This window comes from Ictidomys tridecemlineatus, chromosome 6, assembly GCF_052094955.1.
Source record: "Ictidomys tridecemlineatus isolate mIctTri1 chromosome 6, mIctTri1.hap1, whole genome shotgun sequence".
In the NCBI taxonomy this organism is placed as follows: Eukaryota; Metazoa; Chordata; class Mammalia; order Rodentia; family Sciuridae; genus Ictidomys; species Ictidomys tridecemlineatus.
In genome coordinates, this window is record NC_135482.1 from 108,927,778 (window position 1) to 108,949,584 (window position 21,807).

Genomic DNA, 21,807 nt, shown 5'->3' on the forward strand with positions numbered 1-21,807 from the left:
CTCTTTACAGCTATAATTCTCTCAAACTCTGGTTATCTGATTCTACTTTCACTATCTCAACTCCACCCCCGCCCCCTTTTTGGTACTGGGGTTGAACCCAGCTAGGGGCACTTTATCAGTAAGCTACATTCCTAGTCCTTTTATTTTTTTTATTGAGACAAGGTCTTGTTGAGGTTAGCCATGAACTTGGAATCCTCTTGCCTAAGCCTCCCCAGTCACTGGGACTATAGGTACTGCCACCATGCCCAGATTCTCATTCTTTCAAAATATAAAAATTTGTATTCACTCTTAGTAAACATTATACTCAGACATTTTATACACTCACAACCAGATTTCTAGACATCTTTTTCCTAGAATAAGTTCTATCATTTTAGTGACCTGTTAGAATTGAAGCTAATGTTAGTAAACAAGGTTCAATTACATCATCTTTGTTTTTGTACAAACATACTGACCTTGAGGTGAGACTGAAGGAAACAGCAAATCCAGGATGAAATGTGAAAGAGAAAGTTAGAAAGAATTAATAAGGACAATATTCAGAAATATTAATCACGGACATAGACAAAACATAAAGCACAGGAATAAAGAACAGGACACACAGATTCTGCATAGGCACTAAAAATTAGTAACTTCAGATTTTCACTCTCAAGAAGTACATTTTCTTATTAGATTACACCATCATACTTTAATCAACCTTTCTAAAGGAAGAAATTTTTGTCTAAAATTTATCATTTCCTGGGACAGGGAAAAAAATAATTTCTTAACTCCTAAGCAACATAAGAGGAAGTTAGCTACCCTCTTCTCATTTAAGTAGCTAGAACTGTCATTAAGTGATTTTACAACTTTAGTCAGCTCAGTTTTATATACTCCTACCTTATAACTGAGTATTCTTTTTGCTTCCCTTTCCATTAAGAGGATCCAATTTATCCAAAAGGAGAGGCAGAAAGACAATGACAGCTTCAGTTATTCTATAGAATACAGAACTCCCATTTACATGAGAGATTTTGAAATAATTTTCTCAAATGTTGCAAAAATTTTTTTCCCTGATCACAATCAGTATTTCTCATTCCTAATAAAATCTTCAAATGGTGCAATCTAAAGGCAACAATGAACAAGAAAGACTCTGTAACACCAATTCATTTCTGACACATTGCTCAGCAGTAAGAGTTGCAAAGTTGTCATGCTTATTATTCCCACATGAATCCCTTACAGTTCATTATTGCCTTTCATAACAACAGGCAGTTTTCCTTTTGAAGAATTAATCAATTTCACTGAAATCAGTATTAACCTTCAAATATTTAAGATTTCTAATGTCCAGTGCCATCTGGATTGTCTTCATAATCCAAATTTTTACTTGAAGAATCAAAAACAAAAGGTTTATTTATTGAATGCAAGCACCATTTCAATTTTCACTTTAATGTTTTTAAAAATCTGGTATCTCATTTAAAAAGTCTAATTCGGGCTGGGGATGTGGCTCAAGCGGTAGCACGCTCGCCTGGAATGCGTGCGGCCTGGGTTTGATCCTCAGTACCACATACAAACAAAGATGTTGTGCCCACGGAAAACTAAAAAAGAAATATTAAAAAATTCTCTCTCACAACCAACAATAAAAATTTTAAAAAAATAAAATAAAACTAAAAAGTCTAATTCATTTCCTAACTAAAACTAAAGTTTTTAAAAGTCACTATAAGACTTTTAAAAGGAGGGTATAAAATGAAGAGATGAAAAACAAAAACAAATGACTTGCTCACAGTCACACTGCAGGTAACTGGCAGGCAGAGATAAGAATGTGGGTATGCTGATGTCTCACCTGAAAGTACTTTTATATGCTCTATGATACTTCTTCAGGAATATATACAAATCCAAGAATCTTTAACATATTTATCAGAGTCAAATACAAACAAGGTTCAAAGGCAAAAAGAGACCAATCACTAATTAGATCATTTCTCTAAGGCTCTCTTTTTGTTGGTAATGATACAGAAAGAATAATTTTAGATAAATACTGATATTAACTGAAAGTTCCTACAGATGGTAAGGGTTTATGTAAGACATGTAAAATCCATAGGGGAAGATTATTTTGAATTTATTCCAGATAACAGCAAGCAACTTTAATCATAATTTAACCTATTTTATTGTTCGTGAATCATATTTCATCTCAGTATCAAACTATAGCTCTTGGGGAATTCATTTAGGAGGAAAAAAATCTGCACATAAAATAAATGTTTGTGATTCTAATGTTCACACTTTAAAGTATAAAATTAAGAAAGCCGGGGCTGGGGATGTGGCTCAAGCGGTAGCACGCTCGCCTGGCATGCGTGTGGCCCGGGTTCAATCCTCAGCACCACATACAAACAAAAGATGTTGTGTCCGTCGAAAACTGAAAAAAAAATATTTAAAAAATTCTAAAAAAAAAAAAAATTAAGGAAGCCAATAAACACAAATCTCTATAAAGGCATAGTAACAAATTATAAGGTGCTGTGCCCACAAGGAACATTGGGAAGATGACCTAATAGAAATGAATATACAAAGCTGTGTAATTTTTTTTCTCCTATTAAATGATATCAGTGAAATTGATCAAAGAGGAAGAAGAAACTAGCAACTTCCCCAGAAAGCAAGCTGAAGCAAGCGAGATCAGATTAAGAACCAGTCATGTTCAGCTGTAATACTTCAGCAACTTTTTATGCCTTTTGAGGATTTTCTTTTTTTTAAACACATCATTTTCTTTCAAGCAGAACACACATTGTATTATTATTCCTCTCAACCACCAGCAACCCCAGTTGTTTCCATTCTATGCCAGCAACATTAAGAACCTGTTCTTTGACATGAGGATCAAAGATACATAATCAAAATTTTAAAAGTAAGGAGACTTTTTCTTTCTTTTTTAAACCAGGAATGAAACATGGATCAACCTAAGTCATTGCATTAAGTGAAATAAACCAGACGTAAAAGGAGGAATAGTGAATAATTCTATTTCCAAACTCATGGAAATGAGAGAAAAATGGTGGTTGCCAGGGGAAAGGAGAAGGGAACATGGGAAATTAATGTTTAATAGTTAGTGTTTTTGTGTGGAAATATGAAAAAACTCTGAATTTGGATGGCTGTGATGGTTACAAAACCATGTGAATTTACCTATGTCACTGAAACATAGGTAAAATTGAAATGGTAATTTTGGGGGGTGGTGGGGGGTACCAGGCACTGAATCCAAGGTGCTTAACCACTGAGCAACATCCCCAGCCCTTTTAATTTTTAGACAGGGCCTCATTGAAATGGTTATTTTAGGGAGTGGTGGGGGGTACCAGGCACTGAATCCAAGGGTGCTTAACCACTGAGCAACATCCCCAGCCCTTTTAATTTTTAGACAGGGCCTCATTAAGTTGATGAGGCTGGTTTTGAACTTTTAATCCTCCTGCCTCTCAGCCTCCCAAGTCATTGGGATTACAAGCATGTGCCACCTTGACCAGCAGGAAACTTTTTCTTTAAGGAATCATCTTCCTCATGAATTATACAGCAATTTATACCAAAGCTATAAGCAGATCAACTTATATATGGTAGATAATGAGGATATTATACTGGACATACATTCAGGACTTCTTTAAGGAAAAACATTTACAAATATGAAGATTAAATACCTAGGGTTACATTTCTAGGTTATATTATATCATAAATGCCTGAATACAGTGTATTGCCAGTGTAAAATAATCTGAAACATGTTCCCAATGAGAAGAACCAAAAATAATTTTTAGGTTGACCTATATAAATTTAGACTATAGATAAAATAGTCAAAATATCTAATTATAATAATAAATAGTATTAAAAATATATTACTTTGGTGACACATTTGAAATGAAATATATGATAAAATAATGTTAATTTAGAAAGACTTTTTTCCCCTTGTGCATTCAACAATTTTGTCTACTCTCCAAGCGTGTGTCAATTGAGCAAAGATGTAAGATATATCACTAAGAAAACAATCATACCAATTAAATTAGGCCATGCCATTACATGTACATATCAGCTATGTTAAAATGCAAAAATAAAGTTAGGGGGCTGGGGTTGTGGCTCAGAGGTAGAGCGCTCGCCTGGCATGCACGAGGCACTGGGTTCAATCCTCAGCACCACATAAAGTAAAATAAAGAAATTGTGTTCACCTATAACTAAAAAAAAAAATTAAAAAAATAATAAAGTTAGGATTGGTGTCTCATGACAAAAAGAGGGAAGAGAAAGCTAGCTATTCTTTTGTTTAATCTATAGATTTAAAAATAAATTCACTGAACTAGGCTAAATTATATAAGAATACTTTAGGTACTTCTACAGAAGGAAAATTGTATGTAAACAAACATACCATGTAAAATATGTATATACATATATATATATCATAATATGTTAACATATTATGATCACACAAAAGAAACAAATATACAAATAATATTTTCAATCTAACTACCAAGTTTTAAGAGACTATTTGAATCATCATCTTTTTACTTTCTAAAGGATCTTAATAGTATGGGTAATGGCAAGACATAGGGAAGAACTGTGAGATGACTCAATGGTGGATTAAAAAAGAGGACTACCTTAATTTTTAACATATATATTTAATAGTTCCTCAATAATGTGCAGGACAGAATGTAATAGATACTATCAGAAGCAAAAATAAAGGAAAAGGAAGCTGGGAAAGGGGCCGCACACCTGTAATCCCAGAAGCTCAGGAAGCTGAAGCAGGAAGATCATGAGTTTCAAAGTCGGCCTCAGCAAAAGTGAGGTGCTAAGCAACTCAGGTAACCCTGTCTCTAAATAAAATACAAACTAGGCCTAGGGATGTGGCTCAGTGGTCAAGTGCCCTGACCCCGGTATCCTCCTACACCCATAAAAGGAAAAGGAGATTACTACTGAAAGGGATAAACTTTGAAAAGGATAACTGTTTTAAAAGGAGTCAAACTACCACAAACAAATAACAGGAAAGAAAATTCCAATCAAAGAGAAAAGAGTAAAAAAGGTAAATAAGAAAAAAAAACATATACCTACTAATTTTGACTTCCTTTGTAAGAAAACAGTTCATTCTTGCAAGATTATCAAACTAAGAACTGGAAACACCATCCTACAAACTAGCTTTATTTTGGAGGATTAATGACAAAAAGAAGCATCTCCATTTTCATTACATAAAAGTTCAAATGGTACTCATAAAATCTTTAAAAGAACATAAGAAACTCAAAGGGTCATCACCTTGAGGCATTCAGTTGAAACCTACCAACTATCTTACCTAATTTCTCCAAAAGTTGCCAGTAAAGTTCTCTCTCTTAAACATACACATATGCAAGTAACATTCCCAGATAAAATCACTGCTGGCATGATAGGGGAAAGTCTCTGTTCTTTTTGTTCAAGCTCAGTTCAGTACTTTGATTCTTCATCTACAGAAGTACAGACACTTCTCATTCCTATTGAGAGGTGCTAGAAGTTAATGTTTTAGCAGTTTAGACAGTTAATTCAGGGGCTAACTACCATGGATCTAAGCTTGAGCAAACTGGGATCACCCTTTCTTAAAAAAAAAAAAAAAATCAAGTAACTACGCCCAACTAGATAGATCATATAGCATTTTAAAACAAAGTTAGTTGTTTAACGTGACTCAGAATGCAGTTCCCCTTGAAACAATATTGTAAGTATTAATTTTCTTCCTAGTTCACAAAATTCAAGTTTAACCAGGATGTAAAAGCCTAGAACCAATAGATCTACATAAGGCATGGAAAAGATGGTTAATTAGCAAAGAAGGGAAAATTAACCTTCTCAAAACAGGAAAAGGTCCCTCTATCATAACTACTCAGAAGGTAATTCAGATGGCACCAGAAGACTTCAGAAATAACTATCCTCCATATTAACAAGTGAATTACAATAGTGGATTGAATATGCAGAATATAGCCTTTGAATCACCTCTTTAAAAGTCCCCTGGCTCCCTTTGATGGGAAGAATCACAGCCTCTGGGACAAGGGTTCCTTGTGCTTCTCCTTTGATAGCAAATTAATAAAACTTCTTTTTCCTTTTTTTCAAAAGCAAAACAAAACAACAAAAGCACTACCAAACTACCCAGAAGGCTGGTCTAACAACTATATACATATCTACGAATGACAAAACTGACATCTAGCTCTTCCTCAGAATAGCCATCATGGCAGCACAAGATCCTAGCTTTCCCTCTCCAACCTAGATCTCTAACCTACACTAGGGCTTAAGGACCTGAAATGAGCAGTCCAGGTTTCAAAATTACTTTTTAGACTTCTACCTAAACAACCTCCCAAGCCACTGTCTTTAATATTTGTCTTGAAATTAAAAAAAAAAAAAACCAAAGACCTATGATTCCAAAGTTCAACAAGTCCCTTCTCTATGACTCTCCTATGTTCTAGGGTATGAGTTAATTGGGATGACCAGCCCTAGTTGTCTGTTAAGTATTACTTCTCAGGAGAGTTCAACTAGACTTGAAGGAGTTGAGACTTCGTCAATGAAATTTCTAGCTGTTGGACAAGCTGTGGAAGAATGCCTCCACTGGCATTATCTATAAAAGAAATGACAACAGGTGCTACATTGCTTAGTCTTGGATTCCTAGAGCCAGAAGCATCAATTTAACAGAGTTCAAACTAAAAGAAGAGCTAGGAGTCACACAGGCAGATAAACTATGACCTAGCAGCAAAGCGACTCACAGGCCAGTTCCCAAGCACCTGTCCTAGAAGAGGGTGTGAGCCTTTGGCCTCATCAAGGTCCACAAATAAATAGCCTCTGGATCATTTGGTTGTCTATACGACCCCATTCTAGGAAATGGGGCCATTAATGAATACAGAACACAAGTGGTTCCTAAGGAGAAAAAGAAGAAACAGACCCTAGAATTCTTAGGTACAACTCTGCTACTACTTATGATATAGAAGCAGTCATTTATCCTGTCTGGGCCTCGGATTTCTTGTCTGTATAACAAAAATCCATGAAATAAGTTTTCCTAAAACAAACAAAATTCATGATATATAAAGAGGTTGCTAAAATTCCAAAACAAATTATATTAATTTTTTTTAAGAAATTTCTTGTAGAAAGATAAGATCTACCGGACACATAACAAGTCAAGCACATGAGCTTTCAAGAGGTCCTACAAGAAATCTCCACTCAAAATATATGGCAGTTTGCTTGTCAATGTTTCTTCTAAAAGAAAAGAATTGCTCATTGAGTCCAAAAGAAAAGTAATGCCATATTTCAAAGTGCAATACACCAATTCTACCACAAGACAAATTTACTTTCAAAAAGACAAAATTATATTCCCTTTTAAAGTGGTCATCTGGTTGGGGGCAAGAATCTTCTGTTTGTGCCTCTTCCAAAAGCAGTTCCAGATATCTGAGTAGGGAATAAATCCAGGAAAGATAGGGACAAAACGACCAAATTACAGGAAAAATAAGATTGAAACCTTATTGAACCATATTCAAAAATAACAGTCTAACAGAGTAATTTATTACTAATTTAACTGGTACCCTCAAATTATGACCTTATTTAAGAATCAAAATGGGCAGTGAGGGAATCGCTCCTGATTTGGTCAAGTTATTAAGTCAGTAGATTTGGGTTTTTTTGTTTGTTTGTTTTTTAACATTCAGAAAGTATTAGGGAAACAAAGAGGCCCCATTGCTGCTTCTAGCACATTCCAGTGATGACTAATAAGAAAAAAATTTAAATTCTTTTCAAAATAAATGCTTCTTCTATAGGAAAAAGGTAGGAAGAAAATCAGTATACAATTAGTTGTATTAGTTTTAATGCATTTGGTTGCAAATAACAAAATCCTTCTTGAAACTGGCTTAAACAGTAAGAAAACATATTATCTCACATGATGAGAAGTCTTAAAAGCAGTAGTTTCAGGAATAGTGCCTTCAGGTTCTAAGCTCTATCTCTCTATGGTTTTCTTAACTATTACTCTCTGGATGCTGACTTCACTTTAGGCAGCTTATAAGGCAGTTGCAATAGTTCTGGACATCCCATCCAGATACAAGAGTGTCCTGGAGAAAGAGGTTACCTTTCTTCTTGCAAGTCTTCCTCCTAAGAAAATTATTCCCTAAAGTCTCTGTAGTCTTTCTTTCTCAAATCACTTACGCATTATGTGCTCCATAAACAACTAGCCACCAGAAATTATCCTGATTGGCTTAAATTAATTTATTTATTAATGGATTCATTTCTGGAGTTGGGGATGCAATTCACAAACTTCAGATTTGGATAATTAGTGATTAGATAGAAGAGTAACTGTTAAGGTCTGTAAACAAGTCAAAATAACACCTGGTATTTTGCCAGAGAAATGTTAGAGTTCGTAAACAAGTCTGGATGGTGCCTAGCAAAATGCCAGAGGGAGTGGTTTGAGAAGTAACAAAAGCGAGCCATTAAGTGTAGAGATTCCTTATTGGTTGACTGATGTATCTAGTTTATGCTAATTAAGATAAGCTGTGCAAAATATATAAATAGCTCTGTTGTCCTACAATAAACGGCTTCTACTCCTGCTGTATCAACGTACACAAGTTATTCGTCACCCCCCCAGCAAGTAACAATATTTTATTGGTATACTCCATTCTTTTCTGTACTCCAGGTGAAATAAATAAAGAAAAGCAGAAAACTAAAAGCAAAGGCAGAAGGAGGGGGCTGTGTATAAAATTAATTTAGAGGGCTAGAGTTGTGGCTAAATGGTAGAGCACTTGCCTCACATATATGAAGCACTGGGTGTGATCCTCAGCACCACATAAAATTAATTAATTAAATAAAGGTACTCTGTCCATCTAAAACTAAATTAAAAATTAATTTAGAAAATGATAATCATATCTATGGTTGGGAATGGGAGGAGATGTGCTGCAAAGAGACATTTCTGGGGGTGAAGGAAATGTTCTGTATTTTTATTGTAGTATACATTTGACAAATGTATTCAGGAGTACACATTTATCAAAGCTGAAATAAGGTAACAATAGGTATATAAAGTTGTTGGAATTTTTTTTTTTAAGGGCTTCTAAGGACTTTTGGAGGACAGAGCCCTTCATTCAAGTGTCTTCTCAAACATTACCTTATCAGATGGGCCTTTGCTGACTGCCCCACAAATAACCTCTGTGCTAAATCTGAACACACCTCAAAATAAAAATATACATGCACTAACGTCCTTTTATAGTTCCTCAAATGAAGAACAGTAAATTTACATTTTCCTTTAACTCTTCACATCACACAATAACTCTTATTATTCTCTAGATCACTGAAAATTCCTAAATTCAATTAACAAAGGCAATTCTTGCCAACCAAATTATATAAAACTCAAAAGATGGCTGCCATTCTCTAAATACAAAAGTTTCTTAACAGTATGTTGACTCTAATTACATTGAATGTCAGAGTAAAACTGAGAATTTCTGCTGTAAAACACTAAACTCTGAGTATTCATTATTCATTTGGGATTATAAAAAGGCAATAAAGCAAAAATGTAAAACAGAACACAATATATGGCACGGGAAACAATGTCCCCAGTGTACTGCCATCATATGATTATTTAGCAAAAAGGGATAACATGAGTGAAAGAGCAGACAACAAACAATTCTTTCAGAAGATTGAAAAAATACTAACAGAATACTATCATTACTCTTGTCTCTAAAAATCATAAACATTATATAAGAGAAAAGCCTATTTATTGTGAATCTAAATAGAAACTCCAACATGCTTATTTTAGAAGACAAATTCTCAATTACATTTGGCATTCCTGAGGCTAATCTAATTCTATCCATTTATATAGGGACATTACAAACTCTGTTTTGATTTTTTTTCTATGCAAACTATCCAAAGCCACTAGATGATGGCTTTCTTGAAGTATTAACTCAGCTAGGCTACAGTACCCAGTGAGTCAATCAAACACCCATCTAGATAGATGTGTTGTGAAAGTATTTTGCTGATGTACTTAAAGCCTCCAATCAGTTTAATTAGGGGAAATTATCCCAGATAAGCTGAGTGGGCACAACCGAATCCTTCAGAAGGTCTAGATTTCCCTAGGAGCGAGAAGAAATTCTACCCACGTACAACACTTTGGCTTGTGCTGACACAAGTTCCCTCCTGCTCAGGATCTTCCCTTCCTATCAGCCTGCCACAGGATTTCAGACTTGCCTAATCAGCCACCACAACCATGCAAAATAATTCCTTATAACAAATTTCTTAATATGTGTGTATATTTCTCTGTGTATACATGCCCTATGTGTACTTTTTCTCTTAAATTCGATCTGATTCACACCACAGTAAGGAATGTGAATTTAGAAGTAGTCACATTTACCTGAAGAAAATATTTTATATTTGCAGTGGTATAGGTGGACTTGTCCAATTTTATTTTTTAATTACAATAGGTCAAGAGACTGGTATAATGTTAAAACAAGTGAGTGCTATAACACTAAATCATTTTGCTACAAGAACTATTCTTTTCTTTAGGAGTCAACATTAGAAAGGACCATTCATTTATTTCTCTAGTCCACAAAGAATACAAGTGGAAATACTTCATGATATAACCTAAATCTTTTCATACTGGAAATTCTTACATAAGAAGTACTATGAAATGCATAGAATACTAAGAATTTTCTTTGGTTTAATGAAAATATATTAATGATTAATCTATTAATAATTATAATATAGTTTGTTTTAATATTTGCACTTAAAAGATTGCTTAGTGTCCTTTAGAAATGAATTCTATATGCTGAATTAAAATGTGGTGAAATAATTTTATCAGTTAAGGAGCCACTCAAAGGGCAAGCCAGTGTAAGCACAACCACATAAAAGATAGCTGGAAACAAAGACTAAAATGATTTCAACTAGCAGTACAGAACCTTACCCAAAAGAACATAGACTGATTTTATCCAAAAGCAGGTTAACTAAGAAATACAGTGTAACTGGCTGTTCTTTAATTCTGATCAAGCAAAATCCCCAGCAAGCCCCAGCAGTAGCAAGAACAGCAGCAGCAATTTACTCTAGTATAAGACTGTAGCCTTACATATCACTCACTTTCCCAGTAAGTCCCAAACAAACCCCCCAGGTGGTGCAGGGACAGAAACCTGGTGTGGAGGGTACAATTTGCAGGAGACTGGCTTTCTGAGAAACAGCATGGCCAATGGGAGAGGGAACACACACAAATAAACAAAAAGACACAAAAACCCCCAATGGAACAGGACCATGGTAAGACAAATCAAAAGAAAGATGAAGAAACTCAAAATGATAAAACACAGGGAAACAGACACCCATACATACACACAGGAAACAATGGAATGGCAACACAAGAAGCAAATGGTTAGTAAGAAACACAGCAGCCACACACATGCACCTCAGTACTAAATCTAGGAACAAATATATGACATAATCTCAGCTGTCTTTAACATAAAATGCACTGAATAACTCCTCAAATAAGCACAGTTCAGTTTATTAAAAATGGCCTTCAAGGAGCTGGGGTTGTGGCTCAGTGGTAGAGCACTTGCCTAGCATATATGAGGCACTGGGTTCAATTCTCAGCATCACATATAAACTAATAAATAAATAAAGGTCCATCAATAACTAATAAAAATATTTTTAAAAAGTCAACACATCTTTAAAAAATGGCCTTCAAAAGCTAAGTAAAATTAAAATATACCTTAGTTTTTAAGTAAGTCATAATCCTATCTATAGACACTTTTGCTTAAGACATTGGTTCAACAATGAGCAAAAAATAAATCCCATCAAGGTAGGAAGTGTTTCATAGTTGCCAGTAAGTCCAAAAAGAACATAATTAATCTTGTTGAAATAGAAAGAAAATTGAGCTGGAATTTAAAACCCCATTCTATTAGCTCCAGCTCCACCACTGTTTAATTTCAGGAGTAATTTCTTTGGCTCCTGGTTTCCTCTTCATAAAATGCCATAATAGAAGGACTGGGATTGTGGCTCAGTGATAAAGCGCTCACCTAGCACGTGCAAGGCCCTGGGTTAGATCCTCAAAACCACATAATAAATAAATAAGTAAGTAAGTAAATAAGTAAATAAATAAGTAATTTGGTTTGCAAGGGGGGTGGGGAATGCCATAGTAGATCTCTTTTACAAATTCTGTGGTGCTACTGTTTATTCAATACCTCAAACTATGTTTCTGAGTAACAAATTACAAAGCTGATAGCAAAAACTGAGTTGGAGAAAATGTTGCATTTGTTTGTTTGTTTGTTTTTTGGTGTGCAGTTTTATTTTATTTTCTGATACGCAAAAATCTTTGTCTCAAATCCTCAAAAAAAATTACAGGTGCATGAGCAGAGAGGCTAGAACTATGCTTTTTCCAATACACTAAAAGTTACATAGGTCATTTATAACTCTTTCTTACAAAGTGAAAAACAAAGTCACTATTAAAAGCAGCTATTTGGTGTACTTTGGATACAAGATATAGACTTAGTTCTGTTTCTTATTCTCCCTCACATTATGTCCACTCCCAAAATCAGTATAAGTCCCAAAATGCAATAATGTTCTTCAAGTAAGCTTCATGGAATAGCAAGCAATATTTTCAAAATGTAGATTTTTTTCTTTTCTTTTTTAAAAACATATATATTTTTTAATAACTTTATTTATTTACTTTTTATGTGGTGCTGAGGTTCAAACCCAGTGTCTCACCCATGCCACGTAAGTAGTTATAGCCCTAGCTCCTCTTTTTCTTTTCTTAATGTGGTACTGAAGATTGAACTTCAGCACTCATGAATAATAGGCACTTCCCTACCCTAGACTACATCCCCAGTCTTTTTCTTTTTGAGACAGGGTCTCACCAAGTTGCCAAAGTTGGCCTTGAATTTGAATCCTGTGTCAGCCTCCTAAGTAGCTAGGTTTATGAGCAATGGACCACCTCACTCAGCTTCAAATGCAGATTTCCAATATAAAAAATCACATTTAAAAATGAAATATTCTCAAGCAACTTCTGAAATACATTTAATGAGATGTCAGTAATCAGTCAAAAGTATCATATTTTAATGTTTATGCAGTACTGCTGCTGATTTTAGGCCCATTAAAAAAACAAAAGGAGGTATAGATTCAGATATGTATTCATGTAAATATATAAGAGTGTCTGTGTATATACATCGGGCATGCTCACATGCTGGAGAAGGAACACAGTGCAAAGATTAATGTGAATAAAAATGCTCAGGGGCTTGAGTTGTAGCTCAGTGGTAGAGTGCTTGCCTAGCAAGAGTGAAGAATGGGGTTTGATGACCCTCAGCACCATATTTAAAAATAAATAAATAAATAAAATTGATATTTTTAGAAAAACAAATAAATAAAAATGCATAGTCTACAATCAAGAGTTCTTTTGATTTAAAGAATTATATCCATTTGTCTTATCCAGAACTAGAGAAAAAGAATAGAGTTAATACCAAAATAAGAAAAAACGTGCCAGCAGGTCAAAAGCCCATATTATTCACATTTTCATACAGTGTAAAACTATGAGGTTTGGAGTTTATTGCTTTGGTTTCTTGAAAATCAAAATTATATGGGTAGAAGGGGAGGAAATAATAACTTCAGTGGAAAATAACAAGCCTATCAATAACCACCCCCCAAATTTAAAACTCAGTAAATAAATTATGAAAGTAATCTAAAACTTCCCAGCCCTCAAGAATATAAAAATAAATTATTCTTAAGAAACAGCCCTCAAGAAGCCACATAGCTTAGTGACTTCATTTTGTCACTGTCAGTCTTTCTGGCTGTTTAGAAGAACACAGGTAATCAATTGCCACTGGAAGAGCTGTCTCAATGCACTTGTGAGTTCATGTTAAATACATGGTATGAAAGAAGAGATTAACAGGCATATACTTGGTCTTCAGTATAAAGTGATTTAAAAAAGACAAAATTATAAGAGAAATATCTGGCAGAATCTGTTCAAATACCCATTTTGAAGAATTCAAATTCAGGCCCCATAAAAATTACATCTGTGTTTCCAAAATTATCCTAAAATGTCACGCTTCGTTGACTGATGTAAGAATTTGCTTCTCCACGACCTCGTCAAAAACTCACAACCCCAAAAGAGCATCTGATCAGCCAAAAGGGTCTAAACCAATGATACAATATTAACTCCTTATACAGGAGGACCATTTGCTTATTATCTAGAACAATAAATAATAAAAAGCAAGTAGTTATTTCACTTATAATCAGTTGAAAACTTTAATTTTTCAATTAATGAATACTTTCTCTTTTGTTTAAGGTCAACAGTTTCTAAATTTACTCCCTTTCTATGTTGCCTTTTAGAGACTGCAACAAAGAATTTGTACTGATTTAGAATAATAAGTAGATAATAAAGTATTAACAAGCATTCAAGACCCTAAACTCAGAGGCACACAATACTGAAACAAGTATGCCCTCAAAAATACATACTTTACTTTTTCTAATCCATTGAGTCCCATTCAATTTCCCTCTCCTTACCTTTCTAATTCAGCTATCTTCTTATCTTTGTCATTCTTCTCATTTTCCACTTCCTTCAAGATTTCCAAAAGGCGGTCTACTTCTGCCTGGGCCTTGCTAGATTCATCTTTGTACCTGGCAATCTCTCTCTCCAACTGCTGAATTCGGTCATTCATCTCTGGACTGGCTCTAGCTTCCAATGTTGCTTCATGTGCCTACAAAAAAAAAAAAAAAAAAAAGAAAGAAAGAAAGAAAGAAAGAAAGAAAATGAAGAAGTATTCCAAGTCTGTAAGATACACATAAAGTGAAACTGGCTGGGTAAACCATGGGTCAAAGAATTATTTATATTCAATTTAAACATAGTATTATCAAATATCTAAAGGATTAATATTTAAAGTAATTGCCTTAAATTACAAATGGATTTTTTAAAAATATTATACCTCTGAATTTTATTAGGCCCCAAATCACCAAAAGCCAACTGATATTTCAGAGAGTAGTAAGATATACTAATAAACCAAAGACTGCTATTGATCTTGCCAAACAGTATCAAAAGTATTAGCAGGATTCACTGCTAATCTGACAGATAGCACCATTGCTGAGACCTATGTCCCATTAGTTATTTCCATTTCCTTCTCCCATATGCTGCTTTACCAAATGTGTGAATCACAAGACTCTGGGTACCCAGAATTATGTAGATACTTTAAGAATGCATTGAGTCCCTTAAAATGCTTTGAAAAATATATTAAAAGGTCAAAGATATATTCTTAGAAAATTCTTTGAAAAGCTCTAATGCAAACTACCATTAGTAAATGAGAAATGTTGTATAAACTAAATGCTTTGTTATAAATCTAAGATTAAATTCTAGCCAGGTAAGGTGGCACATGCCTGTAATCACAGCTACTCAGGAGGTTGAGGCAGGAGGATTTTGAGTTTGAGGCCAGTCTGAGCAACTAAATAAAGTGTCTCAAATTAAAATTTTTAAAAGGAGGGTGGTTGGGAACTTGGGAGTGGAGTTCAGCAGTGGAGTGCTTCCCCAGCATGTGTGAGACCCCAGGTTTAATGCCAGTGCCAGAAAATAACAAACAAATTTAAAAAAAAAAAAAAGCACCCTTATTTAACCTCTTCCTACAAACAAGCATTAAATCTTTGTTTCAGTACTGGGGATTGAATCCAGGGGAGCTCTAACACTGAGTAATATCCCCATACCTTTTTTATTTTCAAATTTGAGGCAGGGTTCTCACTAAATTGCCCAGGCTGGCCTTGAACTTGTGATCCTCCTGCCTCAACCCCCCAAGTAGCTGGGATTATAGGTATGTACCACTGCATCTGGCTCCATTAAATCTTTTACCAAGTTCATTTATTTAAGGCTTAATTCCTGAAGAAAAAGTACTTATCTATCCAAACACTGGCTTCTTTAGGGTTGTGGATGTGGCTCATTGGTAGTATGCTTGCCTAACATGCTCAAGGCCATAGGTTCAATCCTTAAGCACCAAAAAAAATAAAAAATACATCATAAATGGCTTCCCTCATCTTTAACTAACTTATGAAGTATATTTTAAGGAACTACAAGTTCGGAAGATAAAAGGACATCACTGTTTTGCACTGGATTTTCTCCAATATCTAAAAATCAGTTGTTTCACACTGTTTTGCTAGATTTTTAAGAGGAAAGTTCCTATAGCAGTTAGTCTTTTATGGGGAGGACAAGGCTACAAAAACTTTTCAAATATGGTTATGTCTAACAGAAAATAGAGGAGGAAGTATAGAGGGAGCTATTTTGTAGAAAGCTGACCATATTTATATACCAAAAAGGAAGAAACAATAAAAAGAGAAAGACCAAAGATGCAAAGAAATGCAGGAATAACTGAGGAAGGACACAATGAAATAGGCGACAGAAGAAGGTTCAAAATAAGGGGCACAAAAGACTGTAGAAACAAACACGAAGGTCTGCTGCTATTCAATACTATTAAGACAACTCTGACTTATAATCACTTATTATAAATGTTTTATTTATAACTCTGCCAATGTAACTAGTGCACATCAGTGTTCTAGGCCTTCATACATGCTGAAGTGCCCTAACTCTGAGGTCTCAGCTTAGTAAATGTCTCCTCTGTTAAGTCCTCTGTGACCCTAATCTAGATTTGATGTGCACTCCATCACACCCTGTGATTTATTACAACTACCTGTGTGAGTATCTATTTTCCCTGATAGAGAATATACATTCTATGAAAACAAGGGTGCAGGTAATCTTGTTTCTATCCTCAGTGCCCACCATTAAAACTGACTTAGTGTAGAAACTCAATTACTTGTTGAACAAATGAATATGCACAAGCAGTGAAAGAGTTTTCCTTGATTTAAAACAGTTCATAGAATTAAGTGGTAAGAAAAGAAGAATTGGGAAGAGGATAAAAGTAATCAATTATATAAGTGTAATGTTAAATGTAGCCTACAGGATGATCCAATGACCAACTTTAAAGAAAAGTCAATTAAGTTAGGGGGGAAGAATAAAAAATATATTAACTTTCCCTTACTAATTATAACAAATTCTGGTACCAGAGAAGTTTACATACAAATTCTTGCTGGGTACATTTGCACGTTAAAATGAAATTCTAAGAATATTAAACATCTTTAAAGACCTTTGCAACTTTATATTTTAAAAAATATAAACTCTAAAAAAGATATTTTCCAAATGTTTTATAAACATTTCTTTAAAACAAATTTCTAAATAGTAGAATGACATTTAATCCAAGATGTAAACATATCTTATGGCCACAGAGTTCTTCTCAAAGCAACAGTTAGAAAAATATTTTCTGGATGTTTAATTTCATGGCCTCATTCCCCTCACTGCTTTTTTAACCCTTTAAATTTTAATTGTCTGTTAAACTGTGTTTTGAAATGTGTATATTTTACATGTTCTACTTCTAGAATATCAGGAAGTCAAAATCACCCGAAGCAAAAACTGCAAACTTCAGTGAAATAACAGTACTATATAACAAGAAAAACTAAACCATGAACAATCCTTTTTAAAAATCCTTAATCAGGTTAAGCTCTCTGTTCTCAAGTGCTGATCTACTGGAAACTGCCTACCTTTCACATTATTAAAACCTCAATACACATACACCGGAGGCAAGGATTTCGTTCTTTTGTATTTCATATGTCGTACTAAAATATATACAATTATAGAATCAAGCAGATAACCAAATCCTTATTTTCAAAGTATAAATTATTTAATGAGGAAGTAAAGGTTAAGAAGGGGATCTTATTCAATAAACAACAAAACATATATGGTTCCTTAAAATTATTTAAAAATACATAGTAAAAAGATAAATACATATACTGAGGAAACTCTGGTGCAAAGTAGCTTCAATAAAAGATATTTATATAAATTGATTTAAATTCTTTAAGGAAGTAACAGCTATTATTTTAAAATTATGTTCTTTACCAATTTCTTTTGTGTCAGGTTCCTTCAGTTGTGAGAATTCAGTTTCTAAACATGGCCTTTAAAGGAGATTATACTGGCAGATTTGGATTTTAATGTGTTAGCAAAATTCTACCCCCAAAGTGGTGTGGTTAAAAGCCACAAATGATTTTACTTAAAAGCAAAGGGAAAGAGAAGCAGCCCTGAATGAATTAACCCACTGAGAACAACAACAACAACAACAACAACAACAACAAAAAAAACACAGGGAGAAAGCAGTAGAATGGAAACCTCTTCCAAAGTTTAGGGGAGAATTTTCCTCTTTAAAAACTTTTAATTCAAGATATAAACATATCTTATGTTCAAGAGTTTGAACTCACCCTAATATATATCAGAAAGAGTTTTGTGGGGTTTTTTGTTTTGTTTTTGTTTTTTTAAATTCTTAAGTTTCTATATGAGCAAGGTAAAGATAGAAGGTCAAGTACACTCAATTTTCCACTTGGAAAATTGTGCAAAAATATATGAACCACATCTGTATATGGGTTTGCCAGGTCACTTAATGGCTTGGATTAGTGCCCCAATACCATTTCTAGATACTAAAGGGAGTCAAAAGAGTTGAAGGAAAAAAAATGAAGAGAAACAGAAGGAAATGGCTTAAGAATAGAATGAGCAAAAAAAGAATAAAAGGTTAAAAAATGTGGTTTTTGAAAAAAAGCTTTAATTAAAGACTCAAGAGCCTAGAAACGGGTATTTAAAAGAATCTGGCATTTTAAGAAATTCTCATAACTCAAGAGCTAAATTTCAGAGTTGGGGATATAGCTCAGTTGGTAGAATACGTGCCACACATGCACAAAGCCCTGGGTTCAATCCCCAGCACCACAAAAAAAGAGAGAGAGAGAAAAAAGCTGAATTTCAATCTTTTCCTTAATAATGCTGCTCATGCTGATGACAAAGAATACCAAAATTCAGGTACAGGTTAAATTACCAAGGACAGACATTTCCTACTTCAAAAATTTCAATTGTAAAAAGTTTTTTGAATAAATATAAATTAGAACACTAATCTTATACCAGTTATGGTTTTCAGAAAAAGAAGAAAATATGCCAAACAGTATACATATACAATTTTGTACTATTATCTACAAATAAGCTATAAAGCAAAAACTTTTCCTGCTACTATGGAAGATATAACAGAATTTTAGGTCGTATAACCTGCTAAAATAATTTTAAATTATACCAAATTTAAAAACTTAATGACACTACTTACCCTATTTTTAAATATAGTAATGCCATGGAATTAGAAATTGTTAGAAGGAGGTAAAATCAGAAACAATATTTAACAATTGTTTTGAATCCCACATTTTACTGCCTTAAATCTCAATCTTAAATTAGGAAAAATGCGCTCATTTATTCTCAGAAAGATCCTTTTTTAAAAAAAGTGAAAGCTTTTTTTTCTTGCCAATTTCCAATATAAATTAATAAGAGCTTAAAAACCCTTTGCTAATAATGTGGGAAGATACCTGAGTTCATTTGAAATTTTGCAGGAAAAAAAGCTGTATAAAACTGGCATATTATTGATTCACAGATATCTATTCTCAAATTCCTACAGATAGTTCACTTACTAATTTCATGATAAAATCTACTCTCAAATTCCTACGGATAGTTCACTTACTAATTTCATAAATATTTATGTATTAATTTTAAAAATGTGATTTCCAGATATAGCCAATAAGCTACATTTTTGTTTTGTTGTTTTAGATTTTATTTTAAATGTCAAAAATCATGTAAGCATCTTCATAAAGAATAAATAGGTCTGTTCTGCATGGAAAACTATAGTAAGGTCAGCTCCAACATGCAAAAAGACACTGGGTGTCATCATTGCCACCTTTAAAAGGATAAGAACAAAAGGCTGAACAAACTGAAAATTAATGACTTTTCTTGGACCTGTTAGAAAATTGAGATGGCAGAGCAAACTGCCACCCAAAATATGGAGAAACACATATATTGGGAGAGTCAGAAATGAGATCTACTCATCTGGAACAGAAGCAACTCATACAAGCAATTGCAGGGTCATCATGAGGAATTGTTGGGGGCCGAGTATGACAGTAAGAAACTCGTAGAGGGGGAAGAGTTTTAGGGGTCTTTACCATACTTTCATATACTTTACAACCACAGGAACCCCACCAGATTTTTTAAGTGAAGAGCTGAGAAAAATCTCTGTGGTTCTGGCAGAAGAAGAGAAAAGAATAACAATTGTGAAATACGCTCAAAGCGTTTATTTAAAGGCTGGGGTAAAATTTTACCAGAGCTTTATCCCACCTAGAAGGATGACATCTCACCTACTCTAACCCCCTCTAGCCTTCCATTCAAACCTAAAGGTAGAAAACCAAAACTGAGAAAGGCTTGTGAAGATCACAGCCAGGAAGATAGGCCCATGTAATACTGAGACATAGGATTGTGAATCTCACTCTCTCTTATCCCTTACTACCACCCCAAAAGGCTCCAGTATGGTAAAAGTGGATTACATTTGAAAAGAAATGAAAGATGCAGACTCACTTTGAAAAGCAAAGCCCACAGGCAAAAGGAATCTGAAGCTTCTGGCACCTACAGCAAACTAAATATAGCCCAATTTCTAGCCAAGATAACAGACAAGTATTATACTACCAGACTATTTCTACTATCCAAAAAATTTTTCAGCTTTCAACAAAAAAATTACAAGGCATGCTGAAGGACAAGAAAAAAATCATAGTCTGAAGAGACACAAAACCAGACTCTCATATTTGACAGAAATGTTTGAATTATCAGAGAATTTGAAATAAGTATAATTAATACAATAAGGGCTCTAATGGGAAAATCAGAAAACATCCAAGAATAGATGAATAATTAAGCAGAGAGATGGAAGCTCTAAGAATCCAAAGGAAATACCAGAAATCAAAAACATGTAAGAGAAATAAAGAATGCTTCTGATAGGTTGATTAGTAAGTTAGGGGGGGGGGAAGGACTATTAGTGAGCTTAAAGATAGGTCAACAGAAGCATTCCAATCTGAAATTCAGAGACAAAGAAACAACATAGAACATCCAAGAACTGTCTGGGAAGTAATTTCTTTCTTTCTTTTTAAAATAAAGATATTTTTTAAAAGATGGACAAAATATCTTTATTTGTTTTATTTATTTTTTATGTAGTGCTGAGAATCAAACCCAGTACCTCACAAGTACGAGGCAAGTACTCTACCGCTGAGCTAAAACCCCAGCCCCCGGGAAGTAAATTCAAGAGATGAAATATACATACTTTTAATACCCAAAGGAAAAAAAAGAGAAAAGAATAGAAGAAATAATCTAAATAATAATAGCTGAGAATATTTTAAAACTATTGATACTTATCAAACTGGGAAGCTCCCATTATCAAGCAGGATAAACACCAAAGCAAAACAAAAATCAGTATTAAGGCATCTCATATTCAAACTGCAGAAGACGAAAACAAAGAGAAAATTCTGAAAGTCCTCAGAGAGACAAACAAATCTTATAAAAAAAAAAATTTATCAGATTGGTCATTAGAAACCACATCAGTGCCCAAAGCCTGGCCTGGAACCCCTGCATGCCCCTCCTCTCCAGGAGTCCAGAAGGGAACACCCTGCAGCTGCTGAGGTTCCCTATCCCACCAAGTGGGGCTGCACTCAAACCACCTCTATCTTGGAACACTGCAGCCACCTCCATAGCCCTTCGCACATGGTAATCTCCATGACAGGACAATAAACAGGGCCAGGAGGCAGCCAGTAGCACTGTATGCCACAGTGTGTCAATAACCGAACAGGCCGCCCAACCCCATCCCACAGCCCATCCTTCCCGCCCCATCTCTGAAAGGGGTTGACTCCATTTTGGGACACCTCTACTGTCATCTTGGGTTACCTCCACTGCGACCTCTGCCATCTTTAGTTGGCACAGATTCCATCTTGGGGTACCAACTGAGGCCTGGAAGCCCAACAGCAAGGTACCTACAGGCTTGA

The 21,807-nt window shown here is 34.5% G+C and overlaps 1 protein-coding gene across 23 annotated transcripts in view; it reads right to left on the reverse strand.

The window, feature by feature from the left end:
- Erc1 (ELKS/RAB6-interacting/CAST family member 1) overlaps positions 1–21,807 on the reverse strand; it is a 502,961-nt gene that overhangs the window by 293,715 nt on the left and 187,439 nt on the right. For 16 of the 23 annotated variants that reach the window (XR_005731973.2, XM_040281166.2, XM_040281167.2 and 13 more), the window contains 2 exons: positions 14,413–14,606; positions 453–464 (listed from right to left, as the gene is read on the reverse strand). Coding sequence is in view for 22 of the 23 variants with exons in the window: in XM_040281166.2 (XP_040137100.2) it covers positions 453–464; positions 14,413–14,606 (206 nt within the window). In the remaining variant the exon portion in view is untranslated. The remainder of the gene's footprint in view (positions 1–452; positions 465–14,412; positions 14,607–21,807) is intronic. The other 7 variants (XM_040281168.2, XM_021732179.3, XM_078015477.1 and 4 more) reach the window with 1 other exon arrangement.